The sequence below is a fragment of the Sceloporus undulatus genome, chromosome 1 (assembly GCF_019175285.1).
Source record: "Sceloporus undulatus isolate JIND9_A2432 ecotype Alabama chromosome 1, SceUnd_v1.1, whole genome shotgun sequence".
NCBI lineage: Eukaryota > Metazoa > Chordata > Lepidosauria > Squamata > Phrynosomatidae > Sceloporus > Sceloporus undulatus.
The window spans coordinates 53,123,048-53,150,952 of NC_056522.1; the positions used below are offsets into that span (position 1 = coordinate 53,123,048).

Here is a 27,905-nt window from a genome sequence, read left to right on the forward strand (position 1 = left end):
CCGCCCGGCAGAACGCGGCTCTGGCAGCGGTGGTCCGGTGAGGAGGCAGAGGGGGCGTGGCAGGAAGGCCCGGTCACCCGGCTTTATGCGCACCGCTCCCACCGGTGCGCCTCTTCCTCGCCTTCCCCCCAGGTGTCCCTTAAAGTGCCCTCGCTCCGGCTGCCGCAAACGCCAAGGCCAAAAACAGAGTCCTGCAGCAGTCCCCTTTCCAGTCCGTGGGCGGCTCTCCTGGGGCGGTGCGCAGATGCGCACCTCCGACACCCCGGGAGGAGGCCGCCCGGCAGAACGCGGCTCTGGCAGCGGTGGTCCGGTGAGGAGGCAGAGGGGGCGTCTGACTTTTCAAACACCATTTTCTGATCAAAATACAGTATGTAGATTTATACACATTAAAATGAAGAATTTAATGTTGATTTACATTATTATAGATTTACCCATTAAAGAATGGTGATATATGTACCTTCTACAGTTCCAATACACCAGAAAATAGAAAGAGAGAAGAGAGATTTTCAAGATACAATGTGTATAGTGTGAAAATTCCAGTACAAGCGATTTGAAGCAACTTCATTGCAAATAAGTCTTTATAAATGAGATACAAGAAATCTATATTCCTGACTCTTCTCCCACCCAATGCTAATCTTCCTGTTTATTGCTTTTCCAGCATTATTGAGCTATGATGCTACTGTGACTTGAAAAAAATATAAATGAGGAACAAAGGTGAAAATAAATAAAGGCAAATATGAAATTATCAGTACTCATAGATGAAATAATACTAATTGGCTATTGCTATTTTTCTTCTTCTAAATATGCAACAGAAGGATGAATGCCTGAAACAGAAAAATGAATACTGTATAAGGCGTTCATATTGAGTTAGAAATATAAAGCTTATGTTTTGGGAAAAAGTATTCATATATGCCTATAAGAAGATCATATTAGGCTTAATTTGCGATACCTGAACAGTTGAGTGCAGAAAGGCTACTGTATAAAGAAGGGGTTTCCACATAGGCATATTGCTGACATCAAGCAAGTCTTGATTTATGCCAGAAAATGTTCTTTTCAAACCTGCTCGAACACCTTGTGGTGGTTCATTTGTGAATTTTAATGAAGTCTAATACATAAAAATAGAAAAAGGTTTATTTAATATGACTTTAAAAGGGCACAGTTAAAATTATGCCATTTGTACAAATCACAGTTTTCAAAGCTGTTGCTGATACATATATAAAATGCTGTTATATCAACAATTACACCAAGAAAAAAGGCAAGCACTTTGATTTTGGTGCATAACATTTAAATGATAGCCAAGAAATTCAAGACAGTCTTGCCACCATCCCATAGGATAAAAAACACTAGTAATTTATTTTTTTATTATACAGACACATAGATTCAGGGCACTTTTATAATAGACAATTCTCTCTCTCTGTCTGTGTGTGTGTGTGTGTGTGAGAGAGAGAGAGAGAGAGAGAGAGAGAGATCCCAAGCCAAAGCCAAAATTATTTTAAAAAATCAATCAGTTCCCTCTTCTCCAGTTCCAATAGCTTATATTCAGTGTGCCTCAAACGTGGAACTTCTTTCTTTCCTGGAATACGGCAAGAAAGAAAATAGGAAGTCTCATAACATGTTTTTTTGTGTGTAGCCAGAAAATCTCTTAAATGACTTGGAGGCTCTTTAATTTTTTTCCAGCCATTTCAGATTCAAGCAAGTAATAGTTTTCCTTCTCAGTTTCACTTTTACCACATATTTTATTTATTCTACACAGTTTATCTATATTGTCTCAGATAGACTGTTTAAGATGGTCCACACCAAGATGGATCCAGATAGTTTCCTAATGGGTCTTGGGGATTTTTCTGTCCTCTCATCAGGCAATTCTTGCAAAGCCTTTGTCTACTTTACAGTTGTAACTCTGGCTCCTGCTTGTACAATGATGATGCATTCTTTACAGTTTGTTCAACCCAAGGATATGGACAGGATCCTTGGAGAAAAGAAATTCACCACATGTACACTAGTCCTTTGCCCTGCATGGTTCATGAAAAAGGTCAGAAGGGGAATGGTTGTTAGTAAAAGGAGTAACCAATGCCTCTTTGCACCAAGGCAGATTCAAAACATGCCTTGAAGGAGGCCGTTTTAAGGCCTCTAATGGAGAGAAAAATCCTTCTGTGGATCCCACTATATTGTATAAGTAATGGCCAAGCTCCATTGTTCCATTTTGGGGTAAAGTAGTAAAATGGATGGTGTTCTCTCAGCTCCAGAGGATCCTGGGTGAAATGGTTATATCAATCCATTTAAACTAGTTTTAGACCTTGTTATGAGATGGAGACAGCTTTTCTCACCTTGGTGGGTGACCTTTCTGTGTCCCTGTTGGTTTGGCTGAATTTCTCAACATCCTTTCATACCATCAACCATGGTACTCTCCTTGGCCATTGCACTGGGATGGGACTTGCAAGCAGTTTTCAGGGGCTCTGCTACTTCTACAGTGCGCCTGCGCCATACACAGGCGCACCATACGCGGCCTTGAGCATACGCGCTCAAGCCGTGGGGCACGCGCAGGGCGGAAGGGGCAGCGTGTCCCATTCAATTGAATGGGTGCATGCGCCCATTGTGCCCTGCACGCGCCTGCGCCGCCGCGCACAAGCCCCATTGTTTCTAATGGGGCTCGAGCATAAGCGGAATTCGCCTTACGTGGAGGGATCCGGAACGGATCCCCCGTGTAAGGCGAGGACGGACTGTATAAAGTGGTGCTGGGAGGTTTGTGTGGCACTCCTTGACTGATGGCTTGTGGAATCCTTCAGGGGGCATGTTTCACACACACACACACACACACACTAATTCAACATCTACATGAAACTGCTGAAAGAAGTTGCCTTGAATGTTGGGGCTCAGAGCCACCAGTTTCCTGATGACATCCAAGTCTGTACTGTCTTTCCAGTGTAACTCTAAGGAAGTCATTTCGGTATTAAACCATTGCCTGATGCCAGTAATAGAGTGGATAAGAGTGAATAAATTGAAACTTAACCCAGACAAGACAGTGGTGCTTCCCAATAAAAAAGTAGATCAGGGAATCCAGATTGAGCCTGTGGTGGATGGGACTATACTCCCACTGAAAACACAGGTTCACAGTTTAGATGTACTTCTGGACTTAGCTTTGAGCCTGGAGGTCTAGGTTTCTGTAATGATCAGTAGTGCTTTTGCACATTTGAAGGTTGTGCACAAATTATGTATGTTCCTGGAGACATAGGCCATGGTGAGATCCTGTTTTGAATATTATAATGTGGTATACATAGGATTGCCTTTGAAGAGTGTTTGGAAATGTTTATATTGCACCTATTTAATTTGTAAACTGTCTTTTGTCCCAGTTTTCAGAAAAGGATAGGATATAAATACAGATGGTGATCATGATCACGATGATGATATATCAGATTTAACTAACCTGCAGCAAAGTGATAGGAAACTTATCATGTGGTTCAGTGGTTATCCAAACACGGAAGCTTTCATCGGGAATATCAGCAGTAAGCATCGTTTCCAAAAGTTCTTCCATGAACTCTAGACCTAGATGGCAATTCTGAAGCAACACCCAACCACCCTGAATCCAAAATACTTGATTAGCAAAGTGCATAGCTTCCATCATACTGCAACTGACTAACAACTATAACAGTATATGAAAATTCTGCAGTTTTCTATGATAATAATGAGAATGGGGATTAAAATATATGCTAGCAAAAAAATATACGGATTTTAATGGAAATGAAACAACTAGATTCCAATAAGTGAATAAAATTGTGGTGCCATCTTGTGGTAGTTATAAAAAGTTAGACAGGCCTTTTCAAGTTCTGGTCAAAGAGTTTCCTGGAAGAAGAAATAATTTCCGAACTGTGAGAAAATTTTCTTCCAGTTCTGATTCAGAAAATTTATTATCTTCTTTTGGATTATTTAAAGTCACACCAGTCCTGTAAACATTAATCTGAAGTAAGGCACATTGATATAGTCCTGTAAAAGTACTTAAAACACCAATGCAGAATCACTGGGTCTTTTAAATAAATGAGGTGACATTTAATACTAACATTATAGTTACAACTCAAGATCACATCTGAGTGAAATTTTAAAGCTTAAATATGGAAACAACCCAACTGATATGCGACTTTATCTGTGCATGTCTATTATGAAGGCAGTTCCATTTAGTTTAATGTGATTAATGTCCTGATAAATGAATATGGGATTGCAGCTTCTCTTTGAAATGCAAAATTTTTTTACATGGGAGTACAAATTCTGAATGAGTTTTAACAGGAAAAAAATAGACCAGGGTGGGTATGGGTGGAAAATACATTTTAAATGTATACATTTTAAGGTTGTATACATACCTGTGTCATTGACATCTGAACTAGTTTGCGTGCATGCACTTCCTGTCCCTGACCCATAGATATAGCTCTGTTTTCTACAATAAACAAAATGATGACAAGATGATTAAAATTATATAAACCTGTTTTCTCTATAGTAAACAGATTTTTTTAAAGGATGAGAAGAGTTTTCTTTTTCAAATCATTTTTCAATTCTAGGATTGGATTTAGTCATTACTGAAGACTCCCTTGTGGATTTTTTCTCCTCAAATTTATCCAATTTTCAGCATTCTAACTTTGTTCTGTTTCACATAATTTATGCTTTTTAATCTATTCTTATTTGTGACATGTTCCTTTTGCTGCAAATCAACAACGTCCATCTATTTTAATCTTAACATATTCTGGGGATGTGTGTATCCATGCTCACAACCAAAAAAAAAAAAAAAATCCAAAGAGTATTGTATCCCCTTATAGACTAATTAATTTCATTGTGGCAGAGGCTTTTGTTGATTATAGCCCACTTTATCAGAATATTTTTCACTCTTATCTTTGTGAAGTTCATTGAATGCTAATGAAGCCCCAGTAAATAATAAAGCAAATAATTTCTGAATTTTTTAAAAAATACTACTGTCTTCAATGCTGTGTGCTGGTGATGAGTGGGATCACAACAGCTCATTGCAAGCAATAAAAGAAAAACATTTGACTATGAAAGAAAGCAGCAATGTGCCAAAAATGAAGAAAGCAGGTACTAATGAGGTTGACCCATCTGTACAGCATCCATTTGCACAGAATTTTTCAGGGACATTAGAACATAGCCAAAATCCTTTGCCTCCAAGGACCCTTCCACACTGTATAATTATAGCATTATGTTTCTCTTTCAAGTGCCATGATAACATCCTTTGGAATCCTGGGCTCTGTAGTCTGGTCAATCTCTAGAGTTCCCTGGCAGAGAATTCTAAATACCCTTGCCTAAAATGAAAATCCCAGGATTCCACAGGATGTTGCCATGGCAGCTAAAGTGGAATAATAGCAGTATAATTCTGTAGTGTGAAAAAACCACTGAATATAACACAGTTTATTGCTCCAAGAAATACAATCCATAGAAGTGGGATCATTTAGACTGTAAGTACTGGGTGGAACTGAACATCACAGAGTGAATATCCCAATACATATCTGTATCCCCAAAAAGCTGCTATGAAGGGTTTCCATTCATCTGGAGCAGATTTTTGGAAGATTTTTTTGGAGGCTACATTAGGGAAGATGAATCTATTCCACCAGCAGTATCCACTTCCTTAGAAATAAAAAATTTCTAGATTTAGGTCCAAAACACACTGCAGAAATAATAATAATGCTTTATTTATATAGTGCTGTAGATTTACACAGTGCTGTACAAACAAACAATAAAATAGATAAAAGTAAACCTGCCCAGGGCATACAATCTAAGAAATAATAGCATAATACATATAAATAATACATAACAATACAGGAAAGGGTTCAATAAAGTAAGTCAGGCAACAAATTAAAAATGTCAAATAACAAATAACAGGCACGCAGTGTCTGGGAACACTTCTCTGAACAGGATGGTCTTCAACTCAGTTCTGAAACTGGTTAAAGAAGTGATGAGCCGCGTTCGTGGGGGAAGGAGATTCCAGGAGTGAGGGGCAGCAAGTGAAAAGGGATGAATCCGGGACAGGGCAGTATAAATTCTAGGCTGAGACAGCAGACCTTGACTACCAGAATGGAGGGCATGAGTGGGAAGGTGAGGAGAAAGAAGGTCTGATAAATAAGGAGGGGCCAGCCCATGCAGGGCTTTAAAAGTCAATAACAGGAGCTTATACTTGTTACCAAGTTTGGTTTTATATAAATTTTGGGTGCCATGCGATCTGAATCTATGAACCCTGACTGACCCCATCGCTAGCCACCATTACCCTAAAAGCAAGCTGACCACATAGCCAGCTGTCCTAGGCATGGTCAAGGAAAAAAGGTAGAATTTAAACCTTTCAGCAAGCCGTTTTGGGAGTTGCCAGACTAGTTTCTCAGGCTGCCCAAAGCAGGAGGACAATAGCAGAGCTTCCTCCTTTTGAGAGCCAGTGATTAAGTTAACAGCTCCACCATCGAGATATTTGTCTCCTCCTGAAAAGTGGCAGACCTCTTCTTTGTGTGTCCATTGTGTAAGTTTCAGCTTAGACAAAGATAAAGTCATCAAGCCTTTGTTCGCCTGAAGTTATGTTTAAGGGTATAAAAGGACCCCACTTCCAACCCTCCAGTGGGCTTGTTGAGCTTTGAGTTCCAAACCTGATACTTTGCTTGTCGAGCAGCCTGCTCCAAGCTTGCGATCCATGAGCCTTGGGCTCCGCTGATATCACTCGAGCTAAGCCAAAGCTCACTGTCTCTCAGGCCTCTTGTTAGCTTTGCCCACTGGAACTCAGCTCCTAGCCACCGCGGTCGCCGCTTGCTTTCCCCGTTCCTGCGGCCATGTCTCACCATTCACTATCCCTTACATCCATCGCTTTGGAGAAGACTCCTAAGGTAAATATCCCACCAGTGCCTCTATTCTTTCCCCTTTACTCCCGAACTCACCCCTCCCTTGCTTTAGCATTGAATGTGTGTGTGTGTGATCCTTTTTTGTTGTGTGGCTTTAATAAATGTTTATATTTTAATTGCAACTCATTGGCATTGGAGTCTCTGTTTCTTGGGGTTGGACTAGATGACCTCTGGTATAGACATAGGGACCCGATCCCACTGTGTGCGCTGTTAGGACACGCCTCTCATAATATTTGATTAATTAATTAAATTCCCCTAATTCAATCCTTCCTAACATACTGAATATGGAAAGAGTGGGGGATCCAGTTTGAGACTGCGTTAACTGCCCTGGCTCAATGCTTGGGGATTTTGGGAAATGTAGTTCTGTGAGACAATTAACCTTCTCTATCAGAGAGCTCTGGTGCCACAATAAACTACAATTCCTAGGATTCCCTCAAATTGGATTATTTCTGTGGTGTGTTTGGGACCTTAGTCTAATCTTTACACCCAAGATGACCTCTCCCTTGCTTTATTTATTTATATATTTGTTTATGGCCATTTTTAAAATCCTACCCAAAATAGCATTCAAGGTGTCTAACAAACAGCACTGAAACAAATTGAACAATACATCAATTAAAGTTATAATAATAAATACATATCAATGCAGGTTAGGCACACGTTTTCACAACCTTATTAAACAGAGTGAAAGTGATTTTAGAACTGACTGTTATTTTTAAAATCTATTTCACTGGTTGTGTTATCTAATCCAATATCACAAAGCATGTTTTCTGTGAACTGCCAAAGAGAATGAACAATCTCTCTTGGTAACATGTGCCATTACTGATTTAGTCTCATAGGGCTTAACATTCATCTGTAATCCTGAAATTTAAACCAATAACACTGGAAAGGTTAAACACCAGAACCTCCAAAATTATCTTCTATAGTTCAAACTTTATATACTTAAAAAAAGTCAGTGAGTGCAAAAGAAAAAAAATTAGCAAAGCAATTTTCTAAAATTAAGTTTTTTAAAATAATAAAATATTATAATTATACCCAATTTAAGTTTCCTGGCCAGTGCATCAATCTGGATAGTTGGGTCAGATCCCATCGATAAGAAACAAATGAGAGGTGTTCGCTTATCACTTTCCTCCCAAGTTTTCTCTAAATTTAAAATGACTGGTTCTGTATACTTCTCATTCAATGAATCTGCAATATACTTCCTGGCTTGAGAAAGTGTACGATCTGGACACCAAGACCTATGAAGAAACATATTACATAGGATGAAAATAGAATATCATTTCTATTTATTTATAATTATTTCTTTTTTTATTTATTTATAATTATTTCAAGGCTTTAAATATAATCTTGTCATACTAAACCATACTGGTTTCTGTTGGGAATAATTGTTTCAGCTATAAATTCTCCTGCAGGCAAACCACCATTTATTTTCCCATTCGTGGTTTGTTTCTGTCATGAAATCTCCTGTTTTAGGGTGTACAACTGGAAAAATAAGGCAAGGAGAAGTCACTATTCTGCAATCAGTGGTAAGAACAAGGTGTACTTTAAATGGGACAGGCAAAACTTTGTAAGCCAGCTAGAAACCCATGGCTTCTTACTGCTTTCTTGCAGGAATGTATTTGGACATAACAAGCAACAATTCAACCAGGCAAACCTTAACTATCATTAGAAGCAAACACAACTGGTATCTAAAATGGAATGCCCATAAAAGAGAACAAAAAAGGTTTGCGGATCCTCACCTAATGAGCAGGAGTTTACGGCAGGTATCAAGTGAGTCACTGTATCCATCAGGAATAGTTTCTTCCTCTGGCGCATCCTTATCGAACCAGTTTTTCCACCCCTTCTCATTACGACAGATCTAAGTATACACCAAAGTGAAAGTCACACTTTCCCCTCAAAAGAAGGCTTATGACAGTTTTAGAAAGTTACACTTCACTGAAGTCTTATCTATTATTACATTTGGTTGAGTGTGCTTGACATCATAGGAAAATGTGCTGCATTTGTGATCATTTCTATGTCTATTTATTTGGAAGCAAGAAGGAAATGCATTAATCAAAAAACAAAAGTCCAAAATTTTATGATTAATGGTCATGCCCCTCTTACTTGTATAATATATGATGCAATGTTGATTTGGGGAAATGATATATGGGATAAAAAATAATTTAGGCAATAAGCCCACCTGATTCATAATTTCTGAAAACTGTGGTAGTTTACTCAGTTCCACCAGATTCAACCATGTCATATCAAGAATCCATCGGAATGGTTTGGGGGGACAAGCTTTCAGATCAAGTGCAGCACCACCTAGATGAAACAATTAGGATTAGTATTACTTAGATAAGTACAATGTTTAATATTATCATTTCTGAATTTTAGAATATCAGGTAAAAGAGCAATCCCTGACCCACAAACTCACAAAGCAGAGTACAGATATGTTTCAGGTTTTCAGTTGTTTTTGTGTCCCTTGAAGTCATTTCTGATTTATGCTGATCTTAAGCCAGCCCTATCATGGGGTTTTTCTGGCAAGATTTGTTCAGAAGGGGTTTGCCTTTAACTTCTTCTGAGGCTGCAAGAGTGTGACTTACTCAAGGTCACCCAGTGGGTTTCTATGGCTGAGCAGGGATTCGAATCCCAGGCTCCAGAGTCCTAGTCACTACATATTTTTCTACAGGTTCTCTATAAAAAATCGTTCTGTAAAGTCTTTGGAGAAATGTGTGTTAATGCACTATACCTTCTTCAGAATGTTTGTCTCTTTTTGATATAGACAATAAGGCTGCAGTTCTTTTTTTAAAAAAGGTACTAGCAAGTGAGCCTTCTTCAGGCAAATAGGATGTTTAAGAAGTTTATTGCATGCACTTTTTGGTCCATTCTGGGCATAGAATTGGGATGCACGTGAGTGAGGGAAAATTGATTTTATCACATGCTAAACTGTCGGCAAGCCGTCACCATGCTATCGCCCAACCATCATCTGTCGAACCAAGCTTAGCCACCTGATTTTTCTGTCAGAAAGCTTCTGGCGGAGGAAAATCAGGCAGCTGAGCCTAGCTCAGGGACGGATGATGGTCCGGTGATGGCATGGCAACAGTTTAGCATGCAATAAAATCCATTTTCCTTCACTGACGCACATACCCAATCCATGCCCAGAACAAACCAAAACGTGCATGCAATAAACTCCTAAGTTAAGATAGCAGAACTGAAATGCTCAGCAGTGAGAATATTCTACTGAACACAGTTTTTCGACCAGGTTTTGGAACATATCCTGACCTCCCCACTCCAGGGTTTCTGGATGAGATGGATAATCTAGATCCATTTTAATCTGGTTTCAGGCCTGGTTATAGGACAGAGATTTATTTGGTTTTCTTGGTAGATGAACTTTGTTGGGTGCCAGACAGGAGGAGAGTGTCCCTATTAGTTTTGCTGGACTTTTTGGCAGTTTTTAATAGCATCAAAATGATATCCTTCTGGGTCACCTTGCTGAGATGGGACTCAGGATACTGTTTTACAGTGGCCTCATTCTTTCCTGGAGAGGCAAACCTAGAATATTGTACTGTGGAACTACTGCTTGACCCCTTGGCCAGTGGACTGTGGGGATCTCTAGCCTCCATTCTTTCCCCTTCTTGCTATTTAACATATACATGAAATTGCTGGAAGAGGTTCAGCCTAGACCCTGGAAGCTCATGTTTCAGTAGTGGCTAAAAGTGCATTTGCACAGTTAAAGCTTGTGAGCCAGCTGCACCTGTTTCTTGAGATGTCAGGTCTGTCTATGGTAAGACATGCCTTGGTTACATCACAGTTGTATTACTGTGATGTGCTTTAAATGGGGCTGCCTCTGAAGAGTACTCAGAAACATCAACTGGCCCAAAGAGCTGCATCCAGGGCTTGCTAAAAGGAACACACAACTTGTTGTAACAGCTCCACTGGGTGCTAATATGTTTCTGTGCACAATTTAAGGTGCTGATTTTGACCAAGAAAGTCCAATATGGCTCAGGTCCATGTTATTTGAAGGACTATATTCTCCCATACCCATTCATGCTTTAAGATCTACTGCAGAGCCCTTCTCTCTGTCCCACCACTCTCACAGTTACATCTGGCAGAAACACAGAAGAGGACTTTTCAGTGGCTGTCCTGAGGTTTTAGAATTACCTTTCCCAAAAACGTTTGACTGGCACCGTCTCTACAAAATTTCTTGTTTTGACAGGCATTTGGTGTTTGATGTTAGGTGAGAGAGGCCCATCCCACCTAAACAAAATGTGGAATCAAGCTAATTGTTGTGCTGGTGTATGTGTGCATGTGTTTAATGGTTTATGTTTTAATCTAGTTTTATTTATTTTTTATCATTTAATTTTTCAATTCTGTTCTTTCCACTAAACTTATTGAGGATTATGTTGCATAGAACCTTAATTTCTCTGCACCTGCTTTATCCTTGGGAGGTTCAGTAGACAGAATCGGACATAATTTAATCTCTTAGCATAATTGTAGATAGCTTAAGTGTCATAAATTACTCAGCAATCTGAATTTGGTTTGAAAAATGGAAATCTCAAAAAAAAACTACAGCTATAGGTACACAATAAATTTTGAAGTTCAAGGTGTATAATAAATTTGAAAGTCCTTAATACATCATCAATGTGTGGCATCTAATGTTCTGTGGAACATGTCTGTCTGGAAATGCAGCATTCCTAGCTCTTTTCTTGGGAAGATGCTAATTTCTTAATTCAGGCCTTCTTCTCATAACATGATAGCAACCTATTACAGGGGAAGAGTTGTGGTGTTTTTGTACATAAAATCATGGGGTTGTTCAACCATCCCCACACACTGGCAGCATGGATAATATGAAGCAATTGCCAGTGCGCAATGTAGATGCTGTCAGTCTTTATAAATGGTATGGCAATGTTTCCCCATGTTCTCTCTCTCTCTCTCTCTCTCTCTCTCTCTCAGTTTTCTTCCAATATGGGACCCAAAGTAGATTATAGTATAAGTTACAAATCTACTGCAGTCTTCAAAAATGGATAATACAAAAGTAAAAAGTTTACAAGGCAGTTAGAAAACAGTAATAATGATAAAAATAAAACACACTGCAATGAAAAGCCCTTCTGCCACAGCTAATTAATAGTCAAAGGTCTGGTAGGCAAAAAGACCTTTGCCTGCTTCATACGCTTCAACTTTCTTAATTTGGCAGAGACAATTCATCCCAATTAATCTTCTATCATCTCACTTTTTATACTGCTTTCTAATTGTTCCAGTTTCTTTCTCCTCCTTTCCACTTTTCTTCAGCTTATTTCAAGTGCTGCAAAGTGCACTCAATTAACTCAGGAGAGGAGGGTGGAGACAAAAGGCATTTCATTTCCCAGCAGACTCGGGCAAAAGCAAACTGCAGCAGGCTCTCCTGGTGTGTGTGCTCTTCTTCATGAATAATACTAACTACTTTGACCATACTCAGATGTTGCTTGGCCACACATGTCTCTGTTTTCATCTGCAAAATGTTAGGGGTTATCCTGCTGGTGGAAAGAGACCCTTTTGTTTACCAGGCTTTTGGCCTCATAACTGGTTGCTGCAGAAGGGTGCTGTTATCTTGTATACTGTATTGTGGTGTTAGTCCATGACTGCTTGTTTTTATAGCTATTGATATACTGCATTGTCCTCCTAGTAGAGCACAGAATAGTTAGAATGCCATTATGCCAGCATTAGCCTTGGAATAATAATCACCTAGCATACCAGAACCACAGGAACATTGCCTGTAAAACCTTTCAAAACACCTAACCAGTAAAATATTATAATCATTATAACAACAATAATATTTCATTAAAAATAATGCCAACATACACACATGGAAACTGGCAGCCTTTTGTGTTATATTTTCATAAAATTAGTGTGAAATATTTGAAAGCACATAAGATGAATGCCTACTCTTTTGCCATTATCTTCTATATCAATAATACAGAAACTGCATTTGTTTTTTGGAGGTTATTATAGTTTCAGTACATATTGTTTGTCCAAACTTTTAATTGTCCTGCTTTCATAACCTTATTCTTGATTACCCAATAAATTCATTCTCTTTGCGTTTATGATGATAATGGATGACAAGTTATTCTACATATTTGTCTGATAAAGATATTTTCCTTTATTAACAACGTCCTTTTAAAGAGTCTTTCTTCCATGACTAACATAAAACAGGAACCAAGGCAAACTCTTGTAATGTTAAAGGCACTATTCCATCAGCAACAGTGCCTTTGTTAATATTTAGAACTCATATAGAGCTTTTAAGCTTTAGTGCATTAGATGATTAACTGAATAGAAGACCTTCCTAAGAGTAAGAACAATAGTTGCCATCTCTTTGGCAAAACTTGCATCAACCACATTTTACTTATCTGAAAACATGGTTTCCTACCCTGGTTTGTTACTGGAAGTATTCTGGAAGTTGCTAAGACCCCTGATTAGTTTAAAATCAGAAACAGAAGCTTTAATATCTGCTTTTGAGGTCTGAGAAGGGAGGCAGCCCTGATGTGCTCTTAAGACACATGTATGGAAGGCTGGTTTGAGCATGAGGGATATGTTCAGGCCAGGGAAGGATAGTGGGACCTGCATGTCAGCAGTGGTAGTGGTCACAGTCTGCTTCCCAGATACATGCACTCTTTATTCTAATCTCCAATCACAACCATTCATGGAATAGTCATATATGCACGCACACACACAAAATATCCACACATCTACATTCTATCCTTGTGTTTCAAGCCACCATCCCAAGGTGAAGGGATGCTGTACACGAGCCTTAAGAGAACCACAGTTTCCTGTTAAGTTTGGACTTCTTATTTAGTATAAATGATGCACCATATAATTGTTTTTAGTGTTTTAAATTCTATTTGTAGTTTAATAATAGTTTTAATTTTATATCATATGAATTTTAAAGCTATATTTATTTTAATCTTGCTGGATCGTAACTGATAATGATGTCCAAGGCCAGCAGAGCAAACATTAGATCAGCTGAAGCAATAACCAGTCCAAACCTTTCCAGCTAGAAATTACCTAGAGCTCTTTGCCCTGGCCTATCATTGTGATTTTACCATCAGGCTGCAGTAGGTTTGGATCTGGCATAACTCCTCTGTCCCACCCTTCCCCATCTCACCTGTTTTTAATTCTTCTGATGACATATTCTGAGACAGCAGATTTTTCTTTCAGTTCTCTGAGATCAACAAGCAGAATAATTTTCTACTGGCAGCAGAGGCTTCTACCTAATCCTAACCCACATGGCCATTATATTTTGTTAGTGTTAGAATACAGTCTTAACTGGAGAAGATGACACTGCTGAAGGGGTGCTAAATCCGAACAAAGCCCAGCTTAGGGTTACCTTGTCACTGGTCTAACTTTGTACCAGCATTACAGCTCTAGAGGTATGTATCTAGTAAAACGTTGTTCCCTCTTTACCCTGTTATCTTTGTAGCTCTTCTGTTGGCAGTTCTTGGTCACTAGGCCAGTTCTGCCAATAGATAGCTCTGTTAACTGGTATTTGAAATCACCTGGCAGATCTTGGAGATAACATTATACAGTACTGTTAATAAGACTTAAAAGTCGATTAAGTTGCCATTTATATTTTAACAAAACTGATGTCATAAATTTTTAAATAATCAATATGGAAGAGTGCCAAAAACTGATTTAGATGAAGAGTACACAGGGTCAAATCTCTGATAATTTATCTCAATGGCTTTAAGCAATTGCCTGCTTTTTGCTTAATTCATACAGCATTGCCATGAGGATAAAATGCAAAATATATAGCCCATTACAAGTCTTTGCATCAAAGTAGAAAGAATTTAGAGCAAAATAATTACCTTTAATAAGTGCTTGGAATTCTTTTGGTTTAACCTGGCCCCTCTGAAGATCAATTTTTAATGTCAGAAGCAGTGTAAAGAGGAATTTGTGGTTTTCATAGAAGCCTCTGACAGAGTAAGTAAATGTTTCATATGTCAAAAATTCTATAATATTTGCTATCCTTTTCTGTGGAATGGGGGACTTATCAGACCTAAGATATGAAAACAAATGAAACAGACAAACAAATGGATTAATATCCAAATTGGAAAAAAACGCAGAAAGATACAGACTCTGTAGAGATAGCAGTGTTCCTACCTAGCCATGGACTGGTCAAACAGTTTTAAGAACTGAGCTAGTGATGTTTGATACATGTTATTGACCATGCTCATTTCTGTGATAAGGAAATAAAGAATGCTTCCACGTGTTGCAGCTGGACGGTATTCCTCTTGAGCAGTGTTAATTTTTTTCTCAGTTTCTCCTGCAACTTCAAGTTTTTCTGAGACCTCCGTAGCAGTTTGTTTGGTTGTTCTCAAGACACCAATCAATGATTCATCATCCACCAAAGACCCTAAAGAGCACAGAGAAAATATTTCATAACGAAGTGTTAGAACTGTAATATTCAGAATCAAATGTGAAAGTAATTAAAGTTGAATGTTCCTTAGCATTACAACAAATAGCATAACAAATATCTGTGCTGGTTGCAGGAAGCAGGGTAGGGCGCAAGATCACCCCAGAAGAATTGATTTTCCTCTGAGAGGCCTTATGGGGCAGGCCCTAACAAGCAAACCCCTTTCTTCTCCTCCAAAATCTTATTTTTATTCTTCATTTCACATTTATATCTTTCTCTGAATAAAGAGAAGGGCACAGAATGAGCACATGGTCAGCTCATCCCTCACCTTCCCCAATCAAGAAAAGGGAGGGAGGGCTAAACTTGGCTGAGTGCTGGTTTTGAGGGTCTAGCAGTGCTATTGTCCTAGCATCTTTGGGGAGCTCCACTTGAGGTCTCCACAAGCTAGATAGGGTGGCTTAGTGGGCCAAATCTGTCCCATGGGCCAGAGATTCCTCATCCATGTCCTATAACATGTATATTCTTTCAACGGCTGACCCAACAATTAATTAAAGATGACTTTATCACAGAAACACTAGAAAAGAAACATTTTTCTGATTCTAGATGGAATGACAGAAAGAAAAAGGGAAAGCTAGTTAGAAACAACAAAAGCTGCCAACAAGTCTGACATCAGCACTGGGCATAGTTGGGAAAATGCTGTGATAATGCTGATGGCTTGTTGCAATGGGTCAGATAGACCCCTTCACATTTATCTGGTGCTGACGGGAGTGCAGGACAGTTGCTGCTGCTGCTTGCAGTCATGTGCCATGTGAATTCACACACTGACCAGCACCCAGTATAACAAGATTCCACATCTCATTTGTTTTGGCAGAATAACTGCCTTTCAGGGAGGACCATCTTGCCAGCCCTCAGCTCAAATATATCAACTGTACTGGTAATAAAAAGTTTTTGTCTGCCAGTATTTGTCTTTCTTTCTTTCTTTAATTTACATCCTGCCTCCTTCCAGTCTGGGACCCAAGGCAACACACAACATGAATGAAAACAAAGTACTTTATAAAAGTAGTTAAACATTTAAACACAATTAAATTAAGTGTCATCTTACAACATCACTCTTTTAAAACAATATTAAATCATTTGGAACTATTTCTATATTATTTACAGCAGACTTTAGGGTATAGATGGTCAAAGAAACAAACAAAAATTTCAGCAGAAGGGAACCACTTCAGATTGCAGTGGAATCTCCTTCTTTGGAGATTTTTTAAACAGAGGCAGATGGCCATCTGTCAGAAATGTCTTGATCCTATTTTCTGCATGACAGTGGGTTGGACTGGATGGCCTGTTGTGATTCTGCGAACAATTGCTCAGGGATTTTTGTGTCTCAATGTAGCTATGACAAAGTGCTCATCTTCAAAAAAAAGACCAAGTTTCAAAAAGACCTGGCTTCTTGTATTAAAATGTTGTCAATCAGAAGGCCAGGTAGGACCTTCACTTGACATCTTGGAAAGTTATTTCAAGTTCACCCAGATAATCCAAAACACACACACACAGACACACACACAAATGAGCTCACCACGCAATTCATATCATCATAAGTTAATGTTCCGCTTGGTTCACCAAGAAATTTGAAGCCAGTCTGCCTCAGAATCTACCCATTCCAATTTGAAACTCCCCCTCCATATTCATCATCTACACACCTTGAATATCCAGTATATCACATTTATTTGGACAGGAAGGACATATGCATATGCACTGGAATGCTTGCCAAGTCTAATGATTTAGCCCTACCTCTCCCAGACAGCACATAGCATTGTGTGAAACCTTATGCCTTTTGAATATACAGTTTAAAACTATTTGGATAGGTTCAGTATATCTATGACAAAGCACTTGACTTCAGAAAGACCAAGTTTCATATGCTGACTTCTTCCATTAAAATGATGCCATGACATAAACTGCCACTATACAAAAATAAAATATAAATCGCTGCCTGTAGAAACTAGCTTGTAAAAACTAGAATGTTTCTCCCTCATATCTAGTTTTATATATGCAGGGTTGCGTTTTTTTTTAAAAAAATTAAAAATGTATCTCTTACTTTGGTATGGAGTAATATTTAAGTATGTGAGCCCTCATTTGCAGGTTACAACTTAGATCTAGATCTTTGAATATAGTAAATTAAAGATTCATGTGGCCATATCCTTCATAAGAAGATGAATGTCAACCTCATTAAATAAGAACCAAAGCAACTACAGCACATTACCTTTAGTTGCAGTTAATTTATAAAGGAGATTATCTTCCAATTCCTTCATTTTCCGTTTATTATAAGTTACATCTTCCATGAGTTTAATTCTCTCTGCTTCCAATTCCTATATTAAATAGCAAGATAAGGATGAAGATGAATTAAAAATCTGGATTTAGCATGAAGTTCTTTCTAGTCAGAGGAGCATGGGCCCAACAAGAAAAATTACCTCATCGTATGTTCAAAAAAGTAGAGATGAGCAAAGTTTTCTCCTGCTAGCTGAGAAAGGAAGAAAGATGAAAAATTGGCATCATCAGTAGAATCCATACAAAATCAATAATGCCCCAAGGAAAAAAAAACAGGAAACAAAATCAGATCCAAAACAACAGTAAGACAGTATACGAAGCCCTAACTAACTTATGACACATTACTGCGGAAGGGAAATTTCTTTCTGAACAAGTGCCCTGTGATTTATAGGCTATAGCAAAGTACTTGACTACATAGATCATGAAAAACTATGGATGGCTTTAAAGTCATAGCTATGCCAATGCATCTGGTTGTCCCCATGAGAAATCTGTACTTAGGACAGAGTCTATGGTTTGAACAGAATATGGAGAAACAGAATGGTTCCCAGTTGGCAAAGGAGTCAGAGAAGGCTGCTTTCTATTATTCTATTTTTTTTCAGCTTGTATGCCAAATATATCAGAAGAAGAGTAGGTTTAGACTCTGAAGAAAGAGGAATGAAGAAAAGAACATCAACAATCTAATATGAAGAAGCAAGACTCTTTAAAAAAAACAGAAATGCTAGGAAAAGTGCAGGGCAGTAGAAAAAGGGGAAGACTTCACACCAGATGGATAGACTCAATCAAGGATGTCACAGGCCTGAAATTACAGGCCCTAAGCAAAGTAGTAAAGAACAGGGTTTCATTCATAGGGTCGCCATGAGTTGGGGATAACTCAAGGGCAATTGACAACAGCAACAAGTACACAAGTTTATAGAACACTTAAACAAATGCACGTTAAAAATATTAATTTAAAACAATTCTTAAAAGGGAGTTAAAATGCAAATATAATAATAGAAGCGCATATACAAATCCAACACATTCCAGTTTAAAAACACCATTGAGCAGATACTTATCACTCTAAGCCTTAGATAGCCAGAAAGGTCTTGCCTGTTGGTGGAAGGGGAGCACAAAGGGATCAAATTAGCTTCCCATGGCAGCAGACATTGGGAAGGCTCTCCATGTGTCTCGGTCAAACTTGCCCTTGCTGGTGGTAGTGAAAGAAAGTCCTCCTCCAAGAATCTTAAAATGCATGCAGGTTCATTTTGGGAGATATGGTCTTTCACACAGCCTAGGCCCAAGCACTACACAGCTTTATAGTTCATAGCCAGCACTTTGAATTGTGCTCTGAAATGAACATGTAGGTGGTGAAGATATTTCAACAGAGGAGTTATATGTTCCCTGTAAGCAGCCCATGTTAGCAATCTGGCTGCAGCATTTTGGAACCGCTACAGTTTCTGAATAATTTTCAAAGGCCACACAGAGCATTATAGCAATCCACATAGAGTGCATTATAGTAATAAAAATGGGACACAGTAAAGGCATGTGTCACCATGGCAAGATCTGGCATTTGAAGGAATCAGTGCAGTTGGTACACGAGCACCATCCCATGATGGATGGTGGACAGACTCAACCAATTAGGCTCAATGTTTAGTTCACATACTCTAACATAAAGGAGAACAGGTGTTTTTCCACCCAACAAAGAAGGTTAAGTCCACGTGGAGAACTGATGATTGAGTGCAGTCTTGTTTGTTTATGTGGGCCTTTACAGTGATGTTGTCCATGCACAAGAGAACATGCTGGCCCTGAACCATGTTAGCAGATTCCAGAAGTGTCAAATAGTCTACCTGAACCTCAGACAAGCTGATGGATATGGAGCTTACTTACTGTATTAGGCAGCAGCTGTGTAGTCTGACATTCCAGATGCCACCATCCCTTTTCACACCAAAAGATTCACATTTATCTGAAGAAATTGTGTAAGGGTTTCAGGTGGTCTGTGCATTATTGTTAGCTTCAAGAAAAGCTGCTGCTGCTTTTCTTGCACAAGGGGCCATGATCTTTGCTGAGATAGGCATGATCAAATGATGGAAGATAAGAGAGTGCCTGGGGATTGCTAAATTGCTCTGATGGGGAAAAGTGGGTCCAAAAACAGCCTCGTGTGATGCTGAATGGGTAGCCTCTTCCCAAATTCTGGCTTCTTCCTTTTTTTTCCTTGGGACTTCTGATTTTTGCACCACTGGGGCCTTGAATGCAGCAAAGGGGAGTGTAAAAAGAGAAGAGAAAGAAACAGGTAGAAGACCTTTCTTTTAACAGACAGCAATACACATGATAGAAAAACAACTGAAATTGTTGAAGGCGAGATATGAAATAACAGTACATCAAGAAGTAAATGCAGTGAAGAAATAAATAAAATGAGCTCTGCAAAGAAAGGAACGGCAAAGACCAGATAAGAGAGAGAAACAGAGAAGAGTTCGGTTTATCTAGCTGGACTATTTCCAGCTCAGCCATGAAACCCACTGTTTGATCTCGGGCAAGTCACATGCACCCAGCCTCAGGGGAAGGCAATGGCAAACCTCCTCTGAACAAGTCTTACCAAGAAAACCCCATGATAGGGATGCCTTAGGGTCTCCATAAGTGGGAAACAACTTGAAGGCAGACAACAACAAACAATAAGCTGTTCACTGAGGTTTAAATCATATGTCTTTACCTGCTTCTCTGGGTGGAAATGAAAGTAACCCACTTTCTGTAGATTCATCTTTTCACCAACCCAGTAACCATTTGTTTCCTCTTACATTTTCTCTTTATAGAATAAAATCTTCAATGCAATGCTATACCTTGATTTCACTAGGCACTGTGAAATCAAGAGTTCATGCCACCTTTGAAGCAGTATGCTATATTTTAATCTTCATTATGTTTTAAACTGTTTTAAATTAGTTTATAAAATATAATTGCTTTTTTATTTTTTAGTATTTTCTTTTACTCTATGTGGTAAGCATATTGTGGTACCATGTTGGGGAGAAGTGGGATAAAGTTAAATAAATAAAGAGCAAGAGAATTGTTTTCGATTCCCTGATGGGATTATACCTGATGAAGAACCATCAGTTAGAACCTTAGTACTTCCTTCCTTCTAAAAATAATTCTACAACCACTATAGTTGTCTCTATTTCAGACTCAATGTTCAGGCTTCAATTTGGCATTATTATTCATGTTTTTGTTAATCCAAGAGGTCACTGTTATTGGCTTGCTTACCTGTTTTTCTGTAAGAATTACTCTTTTCAATAACTGGTTTTCAAGCCCTTTCATTGTAACAGTAAAATCAATTACTGATGTTTTAGCATTGATCTCTGGAGTGAAGGCAGGATTGGGCAATTTTGTAGTAATATAAAGTTTAAATGTACTCATGACATCTACTTCTTTATCACCAACTTTCACCTAAATAACAATTCAAATCACATTTTACTACATTGAAATCAACACAGTGAAGTTTTGAAAAATGTCAATGAGAAATGCCTGCATACTTTGTATTTAATATCACAATTGTTCATGTACTGTTGAATTTTCTAAATTGAGCCAGGTGCAACAAGCTATTCTTAAGTTTCTACATATTTGTCAAATCTGGGTTCTGCCATTCTTCTCTGTCTCTGATTAAAGCACTTGTGAGAGGCTTGCACTCCTTTGGGTTCCCTCTTCCATACTTTTTCATCAGAGACCACTATGACTATTGTGAAAATTAAAGGAAAGTTTGCTATAAATATTGCTTATTTATGGTATATCTCAAATTTTGCATCATGACCTACTGAAGCCATTTTTCACGGTGTCACTCTCAGTTCTAGAGTATAAATCCAGCTTTAGTGTAGTACATTTCTGTGTTTCTGCCATGTGTTTATTAAATGCCTGTAATGGCTGCAGTCCAAGCTCAAGCAAAATGATGATGATGATGATTCTGCTGTACATCTGCAACATTTCAACTCTTCCTTCCTCCACGGGATTAATGCTTTATCATTCAGCTTGGTGATGGATTCTATCTGGCAGCATAAAAGAGTTATATCCCTAGTGTGTAGATGTCCTTTCCTCCAAAAGGATTTCCTTTCCTCAAGGAAAAAAAGAAACCCTAATCTAACATAAGACTTTTTGAACAAGCTTTTAAGAAAATATGGACTCATCTGGAACCCTGAGTTGGGAGATAAGTAACTGGAGAGGACATTTTGAGCAGATAAAAGGTCAGAGGAAAAAGGATTGTGTCCATGACCCTGTCCTCCCTTCCCTTTAGCTTTCCTGAGAATAATTATTTCATGAATTCATTAATTTTATTGAAGGCCTTCAGTTAAAAACCTTAAACAAGGGTCTAGTTTTTTCACATCTTTCAGTAATACATAATTAGTCCCATCTTGTTTATGCTGAAAATTCAGTATCTCTTCTTACTGGACCTAGAACACTGTCCCATTAACTTTATAGTTGTTGCTCAGCCAGAGCATATAAACACTTAGGCTCTATTCACACTACACAATTATACCACTATGATTCTACTCTAACTGCCATGATTATACCCCATGGAATACTGGGATTTGTAGTTTGGTGAGGCAATAGATGGCTTTGGCTGAGAATTATCAATACCCCTCCTTAAACTGCAAACCCCAGAATTTCATAGGATAGAAGTGTCTCAGTTAAATTGGAATCATAGCATTATAATCAATTACTGGGAAGAGCCCTTAAATGCTTCCCAAACAGACAAAGAGGAATGGCCCCTTATTCTTACCCCAGGGCTGCATCTGCACTGCAGATATAATCCAGTTTGACACCATTTTAACTGCCATGGCTCAATGCTACGGAATTCTGGGAACTGTAGTTTACTGTACCACCAGAATTCTCTGACAGTGAAGGCTAAATGTCTCACAAAACCACACTTCCCAACATTCCATAGCACTGAGCCATGGCAGTTAAAGTAGTGTCAAACTAGATTACTACTGCAGTGTGGATGCAGCCCAGGTTTGTCAATGAACTGTAAGGGGGGGGGGGCAGAGACAGGGAAAGGTTAACTGTGTAATACATGAAGGCAGGAAGAAAGAAATACCAATACTTCCTTGAAACAGTCACAAATAAAACAACTGTAAAAACAACAACAATGCCAAAACATGTCAAAGAGTATTCTGACCTGTCTACATTTCTGAATTAGAGAAGAAACTGCCTACATGGTGAAGAATGTATTCTCTTGTTTGGCTAGAGAATTTGTTTTAGATTGCCTGGTCAGAACAGAGATGAGAAACCCTCTGCAATATTTTTAAACAATACATAAAATAATAATAAAAAATTGTAGGCCATTTATAAGGTAACCCACCTTGAAAGAAGTTCCTGATTTAATAAAGTTCTTTTCTAATATATTATCAAGGGCAGGATCTAACTCTTCACTTATATCCTCAATTAAAAGTGGTCTTCCCAGAGAAAGCGAATCTTCTAGGTGATTGCGGAAATATTTATGATTCAGAGTTGTCACCTTATAAATAGAAATAATTAATCATTATTAAAAGAAAGATACAATGATTCTTGTTACTTTGAGGACTCTTAGCCTACCATCATATACACACTTAAATGGAAGTAAATATCAATGAATAATAAACTCAGCGGTAATTACTTCTGAGTAGACATATATTGGTTTCTTCTCTGCATAAGATAGGGATATAAATCCTTGCTTTATATCAAGCATTCTATAAAATTATTTTATAATTTTAATGCCCACTGGACAAGGGAATGAGTGTGCGCACTATCAATTTTTCACATTTAGAACTTTTTTGTGTGATGATTTTTCAAGGTTTTTCTTGAATAAAATTGCTTTTTTGTGCAAAAAAACAATGTATTTGCCCAGAACATATTTTGCACAATAGGGGCCTGTTGGTATAGTGGTTAAATGCTAGTATTGCAGCCACAGGGTTGTGAGTCCGATCCTAGCTTAGGGCTCCAAGGTCCTCACAGCCTTCCATCCTTTTGTAGGTCAGTAAAATTAGTACCCAGCTTGTTTGGTTTATAGATTGTAAACCACTTAGGGAGTGCTAGTTTACTGATAAGGGGTACAGAAATGTACTTGATATTGCTATTTGCTCAAACATGTATTTTCCAGGGAAAAATAATCAGAAGAACAATATTTCTTGCCAAGAATGATGACTTTTTCTGAATATTCTTTACATCGCCATGCAAAATATTTTACAGATCTTTTCATGTTTAAGCATAAGGGCAGCTCTCTGAGGCAGGCCCAATATAATTCCCAATCTGAAGGCTGGAAACCAAGGCACAGTAACTTCTACCTGTGAATCCATGGCTGATACAATTTGAAGACAGAATCCAAGCAGATTTTTATATTCCTGTTTTCCTGAAGCTTTAGTTTTGTAATTTGTAAGTTCTGTGTTTTCTTCAAAAAAGATAACAATTCTCTAAAAGGTTCTGTGATTGCTTTGGCTCTAGAACCTGAACAACAGAGAACATCTCTAAAAGATAACTGGGTATCTTAAAATAATATTAGCATCGGAGATCAAAAGGAACCAATGTCCATCAAGAAAGAATGTGTTCCTTTCCAAAAGTGTTTTACAATAGATGAATTTTATTTTTAATTACATTTCAAGGGGACAAATAGATATTTTCAAGAAGAAGGAAGCATACCACGCTTGCAAGACTTACTTGTAAGTCATTGTCCTTTTCCTTCTGTTTAATCCATGTTTTCCCTTGAGTCTGTGGGTCTATTAATAGTGGATATCTTGTGGCTTTAGTGACAATGATGCCGTTTTGCACTGACAGTTCATCTCCTGGAAGCCCTTGTAGGTTCCACTCACTAATCTGAATATTGAGAAAAAAATCAATGGTTGTTTTAGTTCTAGTTGCTTTACCCCTAGAAGACTGGTTTTCTAATACACTCCAATGGCATCAAACTTAAGCCGGAAAAAATCCCTGTCATCTGACTATTGTATCCATTGTTCCACACACTGGCATTATTCATTCTTATTTTTTCTCTTTTGGACAGATGTCACATATGCATTCAATTCATATATATTTTATATCTCTAGTGTTTCCTGCATAAAAACCACATGACTGAGAACTCTCTCCTTTAAAAAACCCAAAAGATACCCTCAAAAGATACCGAGACACACTTATCATGCTACAAAAATTATAACAGCCCAGAAATATAAATTACACGTAACATGTTTACCTTTATGAGTTCCCTTTTTTCTTAAAATAAATCAAAATTTACACTTCAAAAAATGCCTAAAAATAGATAACTACTGGAGACGTTATTGGTTGATTGGTTTATTGAATAGTTATTGGCATACAGCGCACCCGCACCATACGCGGCTTGAGCATACGCGCTCAAGCCGCGGGGGGCGTGCAGGGTGGAAGGGGTGGCACGTGCCATTCAATTGAATGGCCGCGCGCGCCCGTTGCGCCCTGCGTGCCGCCGCACCGCCACAGCCGCCGTGCACGAGCCCCATTGGAAACAATGGGGCTTGAGCATAGGTGGAATTCACCTTACGCAGAGGGATCCAGAACGGATCCCCGCGTATGGCGAGGATGCACTGTATTAGTAAATAATTTATTGGTTAAATGAGTATTGTTTTTTAGTTATATTAAACATTTCTTTTAAAGTGAATGTTTTAAAGGTTTTTTATAAATTAAAATTTTATTAAATTTCTTTTAAAGTGCACTTAATACCATTCTCTTATAAGTCATAAAGCAGGGGCATCATTAGGGGATGTAGAGAGTTCAGGCTGCACCAGGTGACCCCCTCCAATGGGGGAGTGACACCACTGCTCCCCTCTATCTTTTGGCAGAAATGGGCTGTGGTTTTCCCCTCTGTCCCTTTAAAACCCTGAAAAGACCATGTGAGTGGGGCAATGCTCAGTGAGAGGAAAAAGGAAAGGCCTCAGATTTTTTTTTGAAATTAATATTTAATTTTTAAAAAAATATTTAAAAGTTTTTTAGAATTTTCTGTAAAAGCATCACATCTTATCAAATTTTTAATTTAACCATATGAAAATATGTACATATAAATACATTTAGGTTGTGTGTATGATATTGTAATTTAATATTGCTAGTTGTTTATGTCACAACTATTTACATGACCTTTAGTGATATACAGGAATTGTAGCTTACAAGTAACATATGGTACAAAATCCTTACTAAGGCTTCTGTATAGTGTGGTATAGGAGGAGATCAATGAGTTATCATACTGGCTGACACCAGCCCTAGTGACACCATTGCTTTAAAAGTCTTTTATTTTATTTTTTAAGTAATGGAATTTGGTCAAAAGGTGATTGGGAATACAGCAAGCAATATGACATGTTTTTTGTCCAATAGTATAATGAGTATGATTTTTTTAAAAAACTTAACAGGAATGAATTACTTGTAAAAAATAAAATTCTGGGAAATATGGTAACATATTAAGCAATTAAAATCACACATGTTGCCTCCCCCCCCCTTCTCCTTTTCCTTTCTTTTCCTGATTCTTAAATAGTTCTCCTAAAGTGCCCATGCAAGTTAGGAAAGCTTTAACATATAATATCCAGGTAAGGGAGAATGTTGTTGTTTCAACAACAAGGTTTTGTGCTCAGTAAGAAGGTACTTCTGAAACTTGATGGATTTCAAGAGCAGATTGTGTGACCGATAGGACCGTTTGTAACTAAAGTAAAAAGATGTCAAACAGTTACCACTTACTGAACTCACCACTGGAATGACTGAACATATAATTGTTCAATTAGATACAGCAACATGGAAGAACAAAACCAGCCATAATGAAACTAAAATTTATTAGAGCTTGAAAAAATTTTTTAGAAAGCAATAATTTACTCATCGCCCATAAGTAATACATTATCAGAACACTTTCCCCTTTGTATATATATATAAAATACTTAAATTGTCCATAATGGCTTCCAAAACCACCCAAAGTAACACTTTGTAAGTATGTATATAAAACGAGCATTATTTGTTATGCTGAATCTTAATGCCTCCCTTGCTTTGTCTAAAACCTTCACAAGTAAGGAAGTTGGCCATTGATACTAAAAATGTTGCTTTTAAGGCATTACTTCATTATCTCTGTTTATGTCAAATAAATCTTCTAATCTTTATGAGTCATAGCAATTTGTGTTCTTTTATGTAGCCATGCTTTTGATGTACTTGTATTTATAATACAACACTCAATTTAGAGCAAATAATAAATTGCAAAGCTTTGATTAAATTATCTGTTATAAGGCCAGAGATGTTTTATCACATGAATGTCACAACCACATCCATTTCCATTATTATAGCACATAGAAAATCATACACAGTCATGAAACTGTCACTGTCAATTCTTGTCCTTCCAGTTTACACTAACATTTCTCCTTGAGGTTACATTCACAACTATACAATCATACTGCATACAGACACCCTGTCAGTAGTCCCTATATTTAGAATGGAATAAACAGTAATATAAACAGACTTAATATCTATGCTATATAGCACACCTTCCTCTCTAAACAATTATTAACTATACCTTGATTTCGGGTAAACCATGTATCCAGTTTAAAATTCATCATTAGAAATGAATAAAAAGATAACTGCAAAAATACATAGGAATGTGTTTCTTTACTTATAAGAGCTTATAACAGTGGTAATTGTAATATCTGCAATTTGCACAAATTACAAAAAAAACAACAACACATAGTTGTCATTGGAGACTGATGTGTAGAACCAATGGATGTTATTTAATACTGTGAAACTTGTATAACTACTGACAATCAGACTAGAAATGTATTTGTTGGTTTCTGTGGAGGTGGTCCTAAGCGGTGGAAGACATGTGTATCATTGCACATGATTTCTCTTACCTACAACATTTTTAATGATATATTATTAGTGCAATAATGATACTACCAGGGTTGGTAGTATCATTATTGCACTAATAATATATCATTAAAAAAGCAAGGGGCCAAGTCCTCTAGGGCCAGTCTGAAAGCATTTCCGCTTCACTACTACCTACTGCCCAAACTAACAAGCACCCTGGAGAACTCAAAAGCTTGCTTTTCTAATGATATTTTAGTAGTTCAATTAACACAACAAGCTTGTCTCTAGGTTTTGGTCAACAACCTTGACAAATATTTTTGCTGTTTTCATTCCTTATCTATGTAACTTGTATTTACCTTAATTACAAGGGGGCCAGGGACCTAATTTTCAAGTTTGCATGCTCAGGCAATCCGCAAATTGCTCACTGACGCAATTTCATTAGAGGAAGGAAAATTAGTTAATCATAGGAAATACACATTTCCCTTATTATCTAGTTTGACTTTGAATTCCAAATGGTTCCAGGTTTCAACCATCTGCTCTTGTTTATCAGAATTGCTTTCCTCCATACACCTGTTTACAAC

At 37.9% G+C, this 27,905-nt stretch overlaps 1 protein-coding gene across 1 annotated transcript in view; it reads right to left on the bottom strand.

The window, feature by feature from the left end:
- DNAH8 (dynein axonemal heavy chain 8) overlaps nt 1–27,905 on the bottom strand; it is a 204,000-nt gene that overhangs the window by 22,757 nt on the left and 153,338 nt on the right. The window contains 12 exon segments of the mRNA XM_042456521.1: nt 950–1,105; nt 3,422–3,574; nt 4,350–4,423; nt 7,902–8,104; nt 8,606–8,724; nt 9,046–9,167; nt 14,684–14,874; nt 14,979–15,231; nt 17,486–17,591; nt 20,776–20,958; nt 22,862–23,017; nt 24,193–24,348. Of these exon segments, the coding sequence (XP_042312455.1) occupies nt 950–1,105; nt 3,422–3,574; nt 4,350–4,423; nt 7,902–8,104; nt 8,606–8,724; nt 9,046–9,167; nt 14,684–14,874; nt 14,979–15,231; nt 17,486–17,591; nt 20,776–20,958; nt 22,862–23,017; nt 24,193–24,348 (1,872 nt within the window).